The sequence below is a fragment of the Eschrichtius robustus genome, chromosome 21 (assembly GCF_028021215.1).
Source record: "Eschrichtius robustus isolate mEscRob2 chromosome 21, mEscRob2.pri, whole genome shotgun sequence".
In the NCBI taxonomy this organism is placed as follows: domain Eukaryota; kingdom Metazoa; phylum Chordata; class Mammalia; order Artiodactyla; family Eschrichtiidae; genus Eschrichtius; species Eschrichtius robustus.
In genome coordinates, this window is record NC_090844.1 from 17,605,557 (window position 1) to 17,622,581 (window position 17,025).

Here is a 17,025-nt window from a genome sequence, read left to right on the forward strand (position 1 = left end):
GGGACATACAGTTATAGGTCCCTCCTCTGAGGACGTGAGCTCAGGGTTTACTAAATGCTTGAATGGGAACGAGGCAAAAAGGATACAAAGAGGAAAAAAATAGGTCTGTATTTCAAAATACTGCATTTTACCAGAGGTAATTATCAAATCAGCCAAATAATCCCATACCTTTGCTTTTGAAATTTAACAGCGGCAGCTTGAATTCATTATTGTAAATGTGTAATTTCCACTTATCCCATGTGTGTAAATCACTCCAACCTAGTTGACTTTTTCTTTCCAGTAAATCATCAGGATTATGTTTTCCTTAATAAACTTGAAAATTTCTGAGTGAATGATGAGAAAATGCTTAATGGGAAGTCCAAACACCAGCAATACTTTAGTCCAGAAAACAACAAAGAACAGAGAGAAAAACAACTTTTTACTGGAATCTGAGTTAATAAATAGGGATCACAGAACAAACAGCAAACAACAGCGTGAGTTACATCAGAATGAAAAAAGAAACGATGAACCTGGGTTTCCAGTCTGAAACTATTGTGCAATATGATTAATGGAGCTAACGTCTTACACATTAGAAAATCCTCTACACTTTAAAACAAAAGGAACAGCTCGATCAGAGGATAATTGATGCTTACAGATAAATTTCACAATTTTGCACCTCAGGGAATATTTTTGCTTTTCTTAAAGATCAAAGAAACTGACTGTTTCATCTTGACAATTATTAACTTGCCACATTTTTATAACTAAGAAAAATTTGACTTCTCTCCATATTGTAGTTGAAATGAAATTTTAATCCGTATCTTTATAGGTAAAATTTTATTATCGTTAGTACCAGAAAGTAAAGCTTCAACCAAACTTTGGTTTTACTTAATCTTCAAGTGAACATTACTGAAGTTAATCAAAATACAAAAATTCTCTGGATGAGCACAATAGTAAGAGGTTAAAAAATCAGAGATATGTTTTTATAAAGATATATTATTGGATTTTTAGTAAAAATTCATTCAAATAGGAGAAAAAAAGAAAAATATTAGAGTACTGGGATTTGTCCTTGAATTCCCTCTTTTAGTTTTCCTTCCAGTTAAACTGATTTCCTCATCTATTTGTTTCTGGACTAAAGCCAGAATCAACACTGTCCCTATTTCTAATCAAATAACAGGGAAGCAATTACAAAGTCTGAATGCAGTTAGAGGAGCCTGGGAGACAGAGTGGCTGGACCTCGCCTAAGCTGTGTCTCTGACTCCTTTGTGACTTTAGGCAAGGTATTTAACCTCTCTGCACTTTTGACATAATTGTGGTAATGCTTTCCTAGGTATGATATTAAGCATAACTCGAGAAACAACTGTTGGCTCTTGAGAAAGGTTAGGTTGATTAGAGAGACGGCCGCTTCTGCCACTTGGAAAAGAGATTTAGAATTACATCTCCTTTCCATTCCTGGTACATTTTGAATGAATTGGATGAGAATTTGATGTAAATAAAAAGATTTGCAGTTTTAATATACAAAATGGAAAATAAAATGGATGATGTTATAATTTCCTCTTCAGAAGTAAAAACTTCAGAAATGTTCTTCTTTATTTCTTTCTTTTGGGAATCAAACTTACTTGGCTTTTTAAAGCTTTCATTGAGTGTAAATTCTTGAGATAAGTAACAAAGATACTGTTGTATTCCATTACCAGAAAAAGGGAAAAAATTAGAAGAAAATAACCCAAAAGGAGTCTCTAAGTCTGTGTTTATGGGTAATTTTAACTGTCTTCCATTAATATGAGACACATTAATATGTTTTACACATTACCATTTGTGAATGCTAACTTATTAAATATGCTTCCTTCAGTAACTTTTTCTTCCTTTTAATTTCTTTTATCTGTATCCTTTCATAATAGCTCACTTAAAACATACCATTTTTGAATTACCATTACATGCTAGTAATGTACTTGTGTTTGGTAATTGTGTTTTTAAAAGTTACATGTCAGCTGTAGAACTTTTTAGTCCCAAACTTAAAATTTTTGTGTTTATATTTAATTTACTATAATCAATTAAACTCAAAGATTTTATTGGGAAAAAAATGGACTTACACTTAGAACAATTTATATCAAATGATACAGTACATCAAAGAATAGCCATTTGAAAACTATTTTAATTTTATAATAATTAAAATTTTGAGATAACCCAAAGCAAAAATATTGTAAAATAAATACAACTAGTTGTATAGTGAGGAGTGAAGTAATCTGATATAACTTCACCACAATCCAGGTTTGCAGAATAATGATAGTTTACTATGATGAATGATGGAGATCAGAATTTCAAAGCAAGTTTCTTATACCTAAACATTTCTTCAATATTATAGAAGATGGCTGGAATTACTAATGGAGGCACTGGGGAATTTTAAAAGACTTAAGATATTCTCAGGAATTATTCTAAAGATGATCAAGTTAATATAATGACTTTTAAATATATATAATAACATTTTGAAATGCCTTATTGTTTAAGGATCTGCCAGACTAGAGGCTGCCTCCTTTCTCTGGGAAAGATCAGATTTGATTATTAAAACGGCAATGAATTGGAAATTCAATGGCAAGAGAAACCTGCCAAAGCTTTTCACTGTCCCTTTATTTTCTTTCTTTCCTTTTTAATATATTTATTTATCTATTTATTTATTTTTGGCTGCATTGGGTCTTCGTTGCTGCGCGTGGGCTTTTCTCTAGTTGTGGTGAATGGAGGCTATTCTTCGTTGTGGTGTACGGGCTTCTCATTGAGGTGGCTTCTCTCGTTGCAGAGCATGGGCTCTAGGCACACGGCCTTCAGTAGTTGTGGCACGTGGGCTCAGTAGTCGTGGCTCATGGGCTCTAGAGCACAGGCTCAGTAGTTGTGGCACACGGGCTTAGTTGCTCCACGGCATGTGGGATCTTCTGGGACCAGGGCTCAAACCCGTGTTCCCTGCATTGGTAGGCGGATTCTTAACCATTGCACCACCAGGCAAGTTCCTGCCCCTTTATCTTCTACCAAACATAATGCATTGCAATCTGTATATAATATAATTTCCCAGCATCTCCCAGAGCACTTTTTTTGTTTTTTGGCTGCCTTGGGTCTTCATTGCTGTGCGGGCTTTCTCTAGTTGCGGGGAGCAGAGGCTACTCTTCATTGTGATGCACGGACTTCTCATTGGATGGCTTTTCTTGTTGCGGCACACGGGCTCTAGGCATGCGGGCTTCAGTAGTTGTGGCACGTGGGCTCCGTAGTTGTGGCTCACAGGCTCTAGAGAGCAGGCTCAGTAGTTGTGGCGCACGGGCTTAGTTGCTCCGCGGCATGTGGGATCTTCCCAGACCAGGGCTTGAACCCGTGTCCCCTGCATTGACAGGAGGATTCTTAACCACTGTTCCACCAGGGAAGCTCTCCCAGAGCACTTTTAATACACACTTTCGCTCATGCAAGAGCCAGATTCAGATATAGATATAAGAACATAATTTTTTATTGAAGTATAATTTGCAATGTTGTGTTAGTTGCTAGTGTATAGCAAAGTGATTCAGTTATATATAGAGAGATATATATAAAACAAGGACCTACCTATACAGTAGGTCCTTTTTGTTTATCTATTTTATATATAATAGTGTGTATATGTTAATCCTAAACTCCTAATTTGTCCCCACCCCTCTCCCCTTTGGTAACCATAAGTTTGTTTTCTATGTCTGTGGGTCTGTTTCTGTTTTGTAAATAAGTTCATTTTATCATTTTTTTTAGATTCCACAAATAAGTGTCAGTTGCTTCGTTTGCAAATATTTTCTCCCATTCTGAGGGTTGTCTTTTCGTCTTGTTTATGGTTTCCTTTGCTTAAAAGCAAAAGCTTTTAAGTTTAATTAGGTCCCATTTGTTTAATTTTGTTTTTATTTTTGTTACTCTAGGAGGGTCTATTTTATTTCTTTAGGCAGATGATATGCCCTCTCTGAGCCTTGCTTCCTCAAACGTTGGCAGTGTTCAACTGGATGATCTCACTTCCTTTAATTATATTTTGATTGTGTGTTCTAACCTCATGGGATAATACTTTCTACTTCAAAAATCTCTTTTATGTGTTTTAAAAAAACATCTATTTTCTGTCTTTATTTTCTTTTGCTTGCTTATAATAAAACAATTATCTTGCTTCTTATTTTCTGTAACATTAAAAAACTTTATATGTTTATGACTGTGTAGTTGATTACATGTTAAGAAACCTCCGTTATGTGGAGGGTTTTTTTGTTTTGTTTTGTTTTACTTTTTTTTTTTTTTTTTTAAATTTTATTTATTTACTTATTTATTTATTTATTTATGGCTGTGTTGGGTCTTCGTTTCTGTGTGAGGGCTTTCTCTAGTTGCGGCAAGTGGGGGCCACTCTTCATCGCGGTGCGCAGGCCTCTCACTATCGTGGCCTCTCCCGTTGCGGAGCACAGGCTCCAGACGCGCAGGCTCAGCAATTGTGGCTCACGGGCTTAGTCGCTCCGCGGCATGTGGGATCTTCCCAGACCAGGGCTCGAACCCATGTCCCCTGCATTGGCAGGCAGATTCTCAACCACTGCGCCACCAGGGAAGCCCTTGTTTTACTTTTTGCTACTTGAACTTCATGGTAAATTTTAAAATTAAATAATAAATGACCTTAAGGATACAAATGAGATTTTCTTTTAAATAGGAGCATACCTGTTGTAATTTTGCTCAAGAAATATATTTATTACCAACTGAAAAATGAGTCAAACTAATAATTTATTATGAGATAGGTATGATAATAGCTTTAGCCCATTAAGAGCCAAATTTTAAATATTTTAGGTATTAAGTTTTCAGTTAATTTTTTTTTTCCTTTGGGGATTTTATAAGTCCAAATATCTCTTTTAAAAGTAACTCTTTTTAAGCTATCACACACTGCAATGTCATATTTGCAAATCAATAAAAACTTTATGAAAGGCATAGTTTGTTAAGTGTTTCTAGTTGTTACTGGGAGTAGGGAGATGATGTAGGGAATCTGACAGGGACATCTAATAAATTCAGCAGACCAACTGAATTCGGTCTCTAGTAAACAACTATAAAATTGCAGTAACAGATACTGGGAAGTTCTAAAATTGTAACTTAGGTTCACAATTTTTCTTCTCATCCATTCAACAAATATTTTGTTGAGTACCTGTACTGGGTTAAATTGTGTCTTCTAAAGTGATATGTTCAATTCTAAATCCCGTTACTTGTGAGTGTAACCTTATTTGGAAATAGGGTCTTTGGAGACGTAATCAAATTACAATACGTCATATTGGAACCTTAATCCAATGACTGGGGTCCTTGTATTAAGCGAGAAATTTGGACACAGAGACATACAAAGGGAAGACAGCCATGTGAAGACGGAGGCAGAGAGTAGAGTTATGTTGACACAGGCCAAGGAACGCCAAAGATTGCTGGCAACCACCAGAAGCTAGAAGAGGCAGGGAAGGATTGATTCTTCCTTAGAGCTTCTTGAAGGGTGCATAGGCATGCTGACTTGACTTCATATTTCTATCCTCCACAATGTGAGACAATAAACTTCTGTTATTTTAAGCCACCCAGTTTGTGGTAATATGTTGTTATTTTTTTTAAATTTATTTATTTAATTTATTTTTTTTATTTTTGGCTGCGTTGGGTCTTCGTTGCTGCGCACAGGCTTTCTCTAGTTGTGGCGAGCGGGGGCTACTCTTTGTTGCGGTGCGCAGGCTTCTCATTGCGGTGGCTTCTCTTGTTGCGGAGCACAGGCTCTGGGCGCGTGGGCTTTAGTAGTTGTGGCACGTGGGCTCAGTAGTTGTGGCTCACGGGCTCTAGAGCACAGGCTCAGTAGTTGTGGCGCACGGGCTTAGTTGCTCCGCGGCATGTGGGATCTTCCCAGACCAGGGCTCGAACCCGTGTCCCCTGCATTGGCAGGCGGGTTCTTAACCACTGCACCACCAGGGAAGCCCCAATGTTGTTATTTTAAAATAATTTTAGATAATGACAGTTAAAGATACTTAAAATCATGTCAGGGATTTTCATGTCTGAAAATCCTCTACATATGTAAATTAAATCATGGAGTTTTAAAATTTGATGTTTAAAAATGTGTATCAAAGTGTACATAGTTAAAGAACGTCAAATAATACAGAGAGGCTTATGATGAAAATCGGCTGTCCCTGGGCTCATTCCTTCTACTCCATCCCCCGTCTCTGGAAGCTAACACTTTTTTTGTTGTTGGGTTTTTTTTCTGTTTTTTTGAAGTGTAGTTGATTTACAATATTGTGTTAGTTTCAAGTTAATATTTCATTGTGCGTATATATGTCCTTCTGTTCATCTGGTCATCTGTCGATACACATTTGGGTTGTTTCTACCTTGTGGCTATTGCGAATAATGCTGCTGTAAACATTGGTGTACAACTATCTGTTCAAGTCCCTGCTTTCTGTTATATCTGCGTTTTCACAGTATGGAGGTTTGTTCATTTTTCTTTTTAAAATTAGCCTTTATAAATCACAATTTTACATAGTATTGAAAAACATGTTAACGGAGAGAATTAGTGATAGTATTAAAGTCAAAGGGTACTTGCATTTTCTATTTTGAAAAAGGATAGATAATTCAGAAGCTGGTCAATGTAGCAGAAAACACTGAAGATATTTATGATTCAAGTAGAAAAGTACTGCATATAATTCATAAACAAGACAAATAGCTTTTTGTTCTTTATGACCTTTAGAGAGCACTGGTCACCATCTCAGCTCTTCTTAGGAAAAAGATCAGTGATAAGTTTACAGTGAAATACTACTCAAAATCATTGACATTTAGTACAGACAACAGTAGATACTTTGACAACATATACATATTTTTTGTAATGGGATTTATGGAATACAGACATTGAACGTAATTGGATTCTTTCTCTTTTGTTTTTCCTCATTTTTTTTCTATCTTTCATTCTGATGGAGGAAAGGAGGCACATTTTTCAGAGATTTGTTGTGTTTTATTAGGCCTTAATTGCATATAATTATGTCTAAATGAACAAGATTAGACAACTGGTATAGCTAAATCTAAAGAAAATAAGTCTTACTATAGCAGTGTTTGACTGCTATGCCTAACAGGAAAGGTGGAAATGTCTTCATTCCATATATACCTAAATTGTCATAATTGTAGTGAGAATTTATTCTTCTGCAAGCTCTTTCTTTACAAATAGAGTCTTGACAGACGGACCGATGATAATGGCAGATCTTTCCAAGAACTCCCAGACAAAAGAAACGTGAAACTACCCCCAGGATCAGGATGAAAATGTGTTTGATTATAACATCAGATGTCTTGGATTAGGGTTTTCATTTCAACCTGAAATTTTGCTAATTTTGTAGGTATGACCTCAGCGTCAGCAAATGCAAAGTTTAGGAGACTACTGCATTGCAAATGGGCTCTGACTTTATCTTTCATACAAAAAAAAGCTACCTAGATGAGTTTTTAATAGAATTCCAAGATTATTTTATCAATTAGAAGATACTGATAGCAAGCCTATTCATCTTCCTTCTCAATTTGTTTATACTTCTGTTTGCTTGCATTTTTCTTGTCACGTCACTTCTATCCCCTCTAAAAGCCCACAGAGCGGGGGTGGGGGTCTCTATTTTACACTGGAAAACATTTTAAATGCCATAATTAACTTAATTTTCTCTACATGTTAATATAAGCTAATATTTTTAATATAATTAAATATATTTAAAATAAGCTATATGTATAAGCATCTAGTATACATAGCACCTGGCATAAAGCAGGTACACAATACATGCTTGAATTTAAAGAAAACTAGCTACTAGGATAATAGAGTAAAATATCCGTTTTCCTAAACTGTTGCTACAAACTTTATCATATGCATGTATAAAAGGATGACTTACTGAAAAAAAAATGGGTCTATAAATGCTCTTTGGAACTTCTCTGTAATGAACAATTGTATGTCTTCTTGTGTTTTATCTAATTTCTTTGTCCATTTAGCTGTGTAATCTACTCAGCACTTCACTTCCTTCTGCGTATTTTGGTTATTTTGTTTACAATGTTGGATATTTTTAATTTTTTTTTTATTATCTATCGTATACATATTAGTGTATATATGTCAATCCCAATCTCCCAATTCATCCCACCATCACCACCACCCCTGCCCCCCCGCCCCACTTTCCTGCCCTTTTTGTCCATACGTTTTTTCTCTACATCTGTGTCTTTATTTCTGCCCTGCAAACCAGTTCATGTGTACCATTTTTCCAGATTCCACATACATGCGTTAATATACGATATTTGTTTTTCTCTTTCTGACTTACTTCACTCTGTATGACAGTCTCTAGATCCATCCACGTCTCTACAAATGACCCAACTTCTTTCCTTTTTATGGCTGAGTAATATTCCATTATATATACGTACCACATCTTCTTTATCCATTTGTCTGTCAGTGGGCATTTAGGTTGCTTCCATGACCTGGCTATTATAAATAGTGCTGCAATGAACATTGGTGTGCATGTGTCTTTTTGAATTATGGTTTTCTCTGGATATATGCTACAATGTTGGATAAAAGGGTTAAATGATAACAAGTAAATGGTATACTTTCATGGTAAATTAATTGCTATCATATGGATTTCTGCCCAGTGTTGTCATATAGAAAGTTTGGTCTTTAAGTGTTTCTCTTTAGACTGTTAAGTAAATATGGACACAGAATGTAATTTAAAATAAGCCTCCCTTCAGATAGAAAAGAAATAAGCAAAATATTGTGCCTATACCTTTCCTGTGTGCATAAAAGAAGCTTGCCAACTGGTGGGCTTCTTTGGAGAATGATCAGGTAAGAACATAGCTCTTTTGCTGGGGAATCTCCCAATGTCAACTTCTGAAGATCTTTTCTGTGAGGCTATTCATTCCTCCAGAGAGGAATCCCACAATCTCTGGCCTGGAAAGTAATGGGAGGAGTTTAGAGCTGGCTGCGTGGCTATCTGGCTGCCAGGATGGAAGTAACCTGGGGAGGGCTCAAACTTATAGAACAGTGTCTCTCTTTTGACCTCCATTGTACCTGTGGTCATGCTACCTGGAGTCTCTTTGGTTCGACCTTAATAGAAATAAGCCTTTCAGGGCTTCCCTGGTGGCACAGTGGTTAAGAATCCACCTGCCAATGCAGGGGGCATGGGTTCGAGCCCTGGTCCAGGAAGATTCCACATGCCACGGAGCAAGTAAGCCTGTGCACCACAACTACTGAGCCTGCGCTCTAGAGCCCGCGAGCCACAACTACTGAGCCCATGCTCCACAACTACTGAAGCCCGTGCGCCTAGAGCCCGTGCTCCTCAACAAGAGAAGCCACTGCAGTGAGAAGCCTGTGCACCTCAACAAAGAGTAGCCCCCGCTCCCCGCAACTAGAGAAAGCCCACGTGCAGCAACGAAGACCCAATGCAGCCAAAAATAAATTAATTAATTAATTTTAAAAAAATATTAAGAAAAAAAAAAGAAGAAGCCTTTCATTTTCTGATGGGGTGGGAAAAACATTATTCACCTGGCTGTTCAGGGTTTAGGTGAGAAGCTATCAGCCCATCACCTCCACCCTGCCTTCCAAGCTAGTGGTCACCTCCAACCCAGCACCATCTGGGATACTGCAATGCAACCTAGCTTGTTTCTGGTGGTACTCCCTGCTGCTGCTGCTTGCTCTTCAGTTTTAGCAGCTCTGCCAATTCCCCCATGTGCTTTTTGTCATCTGGTTGACATTGCATGCCAGGTGTTTTCACCTCTCCCTTTCTCTTCCACCTTGTCAATCCATGTCTTTTCCATTTTTCTTTACTCCTTCCTAGTGGGGTTTTGTGAGAAAGAAAAAAATGTATGTGCTCAATCCAACCCAAAGTCCCTAACTCCTTCTTAACACTTATTTTCAAAAATATACTCAGCCCATCGTTTTCCCCTTGACAAGGATAAGCATAGGAGAGGAAGTATGTCACTGCAAACAGACTAGCTTTATGGCAAGGAACTCATATTTTTCCCTCTGAGAAAGATATTCCCTCTCGGGGAAATTTTTCTTCAGAGGCAATAACTAAACTTTTATTAGGGTTGCCATAATAAGTTAGATGCTAGGGATACAACAGTTGTAGCAAGGTGTGGCCTTTGCCTTCAAAAATCTTATTCTAAACAAAATAGCATGGACAAAAGGAAGCAGTTGGAGAGAGACATGTAAAAACAAATCAAACGATAATTCCATCACCTGGCACAGTGCCTGGAGCATAGCAAACAGTGTTTACTGAGTGAACGAATGCTATATTGGTCTGTAAACATAGTATGAGATCACAGTGGAGGAAGTAATTAATTTTGTCTTGAGAGGTCACCTGGAGAAATTTAGTTTTTATATTTAATTACATATGGTTTAATGTATATTAAATTGAAATATAATACATGTAATTAAATTTATGTTGTCTTTAATTTCCCTTTTAATATTTATTTTCATTTCTTCCCCAAAACATTGCCTTGATGTGGCAGCTATATTTTATTTTCCCAAAGCATGTGGCACACTGCTGAGCAGATAGCCAATAATCAATAAATGCTTGCTGATGCCACGATTCTCTAGGACTGCTTCTGTTTAGTGCAGCTGTCTCCTCTCCTGTCAACCTGGCAGGAGACCTGTCCTCTCCTGCCAGGTTGACCTAATGTTCCTTTGCAGAAGCACATGGCTTAGGAACAAATAAGTCACAGCCATGTTTAGGAGTGAGAGTGGTGTTCACTGGAGAAAGCCAAGTAGCAGGGCCTCTATACCTCTGTGCAGCCTGTGTCCCCATATATATATATATATATAACAGGTGTATATGTATATAGAAAGGAAGGCCATGCAGAATACAGGTTGGGGGTCACGGGCCTTCAAGGTGGAAAGCCCTCAGCCCAATTGCTGGGCCTTCAGTGACTTAAGCTCTCTGATCTATCCATTTGTATGATGAGGATAATAGTAGTTGCCTTATAGAGTTATTTGAGGATTAAATAAAATGCTTATAAAATGCATAGCCTAGGACAGTGCTAGGTATGTAATAAAAAAATATATCAGCCAGAAGTAAAACTGTGTGAAGTAAAATTGTATGGTTTTATCTAGGAGACTCTTTATTACTCTCTGTAATGCACAAATTTCACATATTTAAGAAATTCACATTATATCTTTCAGTGCTTCCCAAGACACCCATGCATGCTATTTGTCCCTGAATTTAAGTAGTGCCCCTCTCATTCTGTAACTTTTTTTTTTTTTGGCCCCAGAAGGACTGAGAACTACGTATTTTGTTAGTATAGACTGAAAAAAAAATTGTCTATTAAGTCCCTAAATCCTTGCTTTTCTCATTTTGCTGTACATTGGAATCAGCTGGGAGTCTTTTAAAAATTCTAAGCCCTGACTTCCACCTTTAGACATTTGATTCAATTTCTGGACGTGGAAATATTTTTAAAGCTCCCCAAGTGATCCCAACGGACAGCAAAGTTTAGGAACCACTTTTTAAATTACGTAAAAATTGAGAAAGAGATACATGAAAAGGACCTAGTGGTCATAGATTTTATAAGAATAAAAATAGGCTGACAAATAAATAATTCAGTTGATTCTGGTTCTTTTTTTTAGCAAAAAGAAATAGGTATAAATTTGTCTGAAGATTATGCAGGTATTTCTGCCCTTCTAATAAGCTCCTTAGCTTCTAAAATTTATGAAAATTCACCACTGGCAGCATACAGAAGTTATTTTGAGGATGAACAAAATTTTTCATCAAGACTCATGACTTCAAGACTGATTTTTAAAATAATCTCAAGAAGTGGTAAAGTTAATTTTCCTCTACAACTTTAAAGAGAGCTTAAAGTTTTATATTATCTTGGTAGCTGCCTATACATTAAAACACTGAGAAAAATAATGCATATCACCTTCTATTTGTTGTAACTCTTTTTCTTTCTTCCTTTTTGTCAAAATAAAAAACGTTCCATATACAAAATGAGTGACTATTCATTTAGCACTTATCATATGCTAAGGTGTTTGAAAATATTACAACAAAATGACCACGGTCCTATAAGGTGAGAATTATGATGTCTGTTTTACAGATCAGGAGCATTTTATAGTAAGTTGCCTAAGGTCACACAACTAGGAACTGAATGAGCCAAAATATGAAACCACGTCTTTGTGCTTAAAGAGCCTGTGCCTCTTCCATACTCCCAAGAGCCAGAGTTCCTCTGTTTTTGCTGTGGAACTGGTTCAATTCTATACAATGTAACAGTGAGCATCCTTCTGTGGGGGTAAGCCTGGGAAAGTCGAGGAGAATTTCCATGGCGACTCTCAGATTAGAAACAGCCTGGAACTGTGTCTGACCTCCTGGATCACTCTGAGTCAAGCCAGCATTGGTCTCATGAAAAATTCACAATAAATTAAGTTTATGAAATTCTTTTTGTTCTTGCAGTTCTTTCAGTGGGAAAAATGGTGAAGATGATCAGTTTCATCCTTCTCACCACTCTTCTGGTAATGGGCAGGGAAAGCTGGGTAAGCTCATTACAAAAACTATTGTTTTAAATACCCACTGAGGTCTGAATTTTCTTTTATTTTGCAGAAAGTCTATAGTAACTTGTCACTGAAAAAACTTAACTGGGGGAAAATGAAAAAGCACCCGCCACATAATAGGCACTTGTTAAGTGCTTAAAAAATTTTTTTTAAGTAAAAATCAGTATTCACACTAAGTAAAATCTTTTTCATTTACTGGGGTTATTTGGGTGGTTACATAATATTAAGAATTTAAAACTGTCCTTTGAAATTGACCTTGAGCTTTCCAGTATCGGACATTGTCAGTGTAAACTAAACAGATTATTTGAAAGTAATTGCAATGAACTCGTGCCTCTCTCCATTCATGAGTAAAAAGGGAAAAACAATCATTTACTCAAAGTTCTGGGAGAAAGAAAACCCCTAAGTTTTAAATAAGCTTACTAACACTGTATATGTAGTCACATAAAACTTGAACATTCTTGCCCTGTAATCCTTTATTTTTAAATTGTATAGTCCACTATATTTAACGATATCACAACCAATTTCCCACTATTAGAAAGCAACACAGGATTCCAGATGCCATAAAATGTCTTTGCTGTTCATTTTTTAGACAGGTATAACTCAGGGGGCTAAGCAAATAACTCATTCAGAGAGGCTAAATCAAAGAGAGTTGAAGAGAGAGTCTGAAAATAAGAAATAGTCCTAGAGAAACAGCTGGGAGAGATTCAGTGGCTTGGGCCTGGAGATGGGAGGAAGGAGTCCTCTACTATCATTTCTCCATTCTCTTGCTATATGACCTTCAGTTTAGAGGCCGAATTTCTATGTTTATGTTATAGTCCTTCATAGGAAGACAATGTATTTACATCTTTCTTTTGCCCCAGACAGAATATCTGAGCATGCTGTTCAGACAGCCTAGCAAAGTGCCCAGAACACAGTATGCCCTCATATTTATGGAATGAATACAAGGTAGCACATAAAGATAGAAACAGGAAGTTATGCAATTATAAATTGGGAAATATGTCTGACTGTATTCAAATGCCTATTTTAGGAAATAATGTATATAAAAGTAGTGTAAGGCACACGTTAAAATTCATAATTTCTCAGCAAACATTTATGCTTATCACAGGAGATCATGACATGAGCTGCAAATAGAGTTGTCAAAGTAAAAACAGGAAAAAGGCAAAAATTTGTCTTTTGTCCTTTCTCTTCACTATCCTCTAGTAACTCTCCCCACGTTGAGTACTTAAGGGTCTTTACTGCAGCTTCTTGTTCTCAGTAGCTTTTCCCAGGAGGCACACCTCTGCAACTCCCCTTCCCAACTCACCACATTTGCTTTATCTCTGGAGAAATCTGCTCAGTCAGATGCCCACTGTAGAAAGAAGCTGATAAACTCTTTCACATGCAATATTCTTGGGTTATTTGCCTTTTTAGAGAAAGTAAATAATTTAACTGAAAGACTCAGGCTTCTCCATCCTGTTTTGAAGTAATTAAGGGAAAAACCATAAGTAAGCCAAAAGGTAAAGTGACTCCAGTAGAATTTCCAGAAACAGGTAAATGGGTAAGATACTCAGGGATCTGAGGGTCTAAAGTAGCATCCCTTAGAAAGGTGACCATGTGTCATCAGGTTATGAGCATTCAGTATATTTTTAAAACATATTAATACAAAAAGGTCATTCAAAAGCCTTGTTTATTTTAGAGACTGACACACTAGTCACATGTAATGATGCTGTAAAGCACTTTCCTGTTAAGAAAGCACTCAGGCGGTGATATGTAGAGTTTGAGAGTAGGATCCTTGAACTGGATATGAATCCTGACTCCTCTTGCCCGCTGAGAATTTCCTGTTTCCTTAAGAAATTGCAAGTTTCCTCAAGGATGAGTCCCTTCCTACCTCGTGGAATCGTTACGAGGATCAAACGAGACAACCACTCTACAGCTCTTGGTGTAGTCATTCAGATTATTTTATATCATTTTTTAGTTCAAGCACTTTACCGTAAGCCATAATTTCTTATTCTCCAAATAGCAAACAGTGTTAGAACTTGCAAACCACTTTCTGGTTAGAATATTATTCTGAAATGGGAGTTGGGGACAAATTTGAATCATTAATTTATCCAGCTTGTTCGGAGCGTTTATTCCCCTTAAGAACGAGATGCGCGTAACTCTGCAGGCTCTCGAGAACTGCCTGCAGGAGCAGACGCGGCTCAGAGCCCAGGTGCACCTGCTTGAGACCCGGGTCAAGCAGCAGCGGGTCAAGATCGCGCAGCTTTTGCATGAGAAGGAAGTCCAGCTCCTTGATGAAGGAGAGGAGAATAGCGTCATTGACCTTGGAGGCAAGAGGCAATACGCAGGTCAGAATCCATGTTTCTTACGTGTTTCTGTAACTTACATCATACACCCTTGTGCAATGGTGGTGCTAGTAACTTGATCACTTCAGGTTTTGCTAAAGAGCTTTTCCTATTCCAGTAACAAGCAACATGAAGCATTATACCAAATTTAACGTCTTCTACTATATTTTACCCCTTTCTCTCTATTATCTCTGCAAGGGACATTGAATAGCATATGCCAGTTATCTGAGGATTTCAATAGTTTAATAAGAGATCATGACAATAGATTGTTTAAATATCAGTGTGTAAATGGCAGATTATATTTGTGAAATTTTACAGTTTTTTATTTGTGTACTGTATCTTGCTTCATTTCATTTATACAGTTTTCCCTTCTGAAACCCTGATATGCCTTAGGATAGTAAGTAAGGTAATAGAATAAAAGGGCAGGGCAGGAAAAAGAATCAGAATTATTTAGGAAAATAAATAATTTTCCTATTATTTATGTTTTATGTGTAAATTTTACAGTTTGGTCATTTTCCCTTTGATTAGGCCAGGTTTCCTCGCAGAAACTAAATGATCTTAAACTGCTAACATATTGCACTTATCACTACACATATCCTTATTCCCTACAGAAAACTATTCACCTGATTTCCTCCAGGCAACTTTAAAATAAACAAATAATAGTTGTTACAAATGAGAATGACATCTGGAATGGTTTGTTCTTATATGTCTACTGTACTGCCATGATATATTATGATTTCTCTGTTTATGAGCCTATCTTTGTCAATTAACTGGATACTTTATAAGGTCTGGGATGATGTTTAATGTACTCTTTCCTCCTTATTTCCCATCAGAGTCCTTGGAACACGCTAGGGCCTCATATTTATGAATGAAAGCACGGTAGTATATAGAAATAGGAATAGCAAGATAAGCAATTATAAATTGGGAAATATATCTGACTATAATTGAGAACCTGTAGAGGCTAATGAGATGCCAAGCTGAGGAGAATAAAAACATCTTTATTTTGTGTTTCTAAATATACTCATCAGTGTTAGATATGAGTTGTGAGACTCTTAGAACGTATGCTTCAATAAAATGCTCCCTTTTTCTCTCTTTACTGAGATCCTAATCTCTCTTTGCTCAGACTCTTTGCCCTGAGTTCCTGAGTCTGTTGTTCAGCAACTTGATCTTTTGCCCTTGATCCTTGGAGTCCAACTGCCTTCCCCACTTTAGGGGACCAGAGCCACTGCCCTGCAGAGTGGGACTGGATACGGAGCAAGAATGGTGTGTGGCTCTGAAGCATGGAACAAAGAGGAACCAAGGACCGCTTGGGTAAAAACAGACTTGAGAAACAAGGGACGGTCTGAAGCCATCACAGGGGCAGAGAACCAGGAACTGGAACCTAAGTGGAGAATTACTGGGAAGATTAAGCAAGAGAGTGAAAGAAGACTCAGGAAAGCAATCAAACAGGAAGCAGAATCAGTAGTGATTTCTTAAAGACAGTGATTCTCAAGAGAATCACCTGGTGACCTTTTAAAATGCTGATGGCCTGTCACAGTTTCAGGGATGCTGGCAGAAGACTAAGAGACTCCAGGGTCAGAGACATGAGCTTCATGTTTGCACCAATGTGTCCAGCCTGCAAATACCAAGGGCGCAGTGCGGAATAATCCAGGTGGAAGGTGTGCAGGCAGTGGGCTAGGTCACAGCTGAGGAACCCTGAGCTTAGGAAACCTCAGTCTTTTATAATAGGTTACAAGCAAGTCTGCCCAGCCTTCGCACCCCAGAGGAAGCAAACCAACCCACCATCTGCTCTGGGGCAGCCACTATCTCTGTCTGCCCAAAGCTGTTCACTATAGAAACATCCTTGAAAAAAACAGTCCAGAACATAAGCTCTGTGTGCAAAATGTGCAGAAATGCAAGTGACCCATGGGAAACTATAAACAGTGCCTGAGCTCCAATCCAGGCCAATTAAATTATAAACCCTACAGGGTTGAAAAGGAGTGCTTTCCCTGTTGGGTGTGGATGAGATTGCTCAAGACCAAAACCAGATCAGGCTTCTTACCAAATTTCTTCCCACAGGCTGAAAAAGTCCAAGGTTCCCTGAGGTCACAAAGCAGAGGCTTTATTTCTTTTCAGGTAGGAGGTGGGGTCCTGTACCAGTTTGGTACTCTTTTTTTTTTTTTCTGCCACACTGCGTGGCATGTGGGATCTCAGTTCCCGGACCAGGGATCTCAGTTCCCCAACCAG

At 37.6% G+C, this 17,025-nt stretch overlaps 1 protein-coding gene across 1 annotated transcript in view; it reads left to right on the plus strand.

Annotated features, from left to right (window-relative positions):
• Positions 1-1,177: 1,177 nt before the first annotated feature.
• Positions 1,178-17,025, plus strand: part of FGL1 (fibrinogen like 1) — a 33,691-nt gene continuing 17,843 nt past the window's right edge. The window contains exons 1-3 of the mRNA XM_068532001.1: positions 1,178-1,256; positions 12,381-12,460; positions 14,622-14,802. Of these exons, the coding sequence (XP_068388102.1) occupies positions 12,398-12,460; positions 14,622-14,802 (244 nt within the window). The 5' untranslated portion in view covers positions 1,178-1,256; positions 12,381-12,397. The remainder of the gene's footprint in view (positions 1,257-12,380; positions 12,461-14,621; positions 14,803-17,025) is intronic.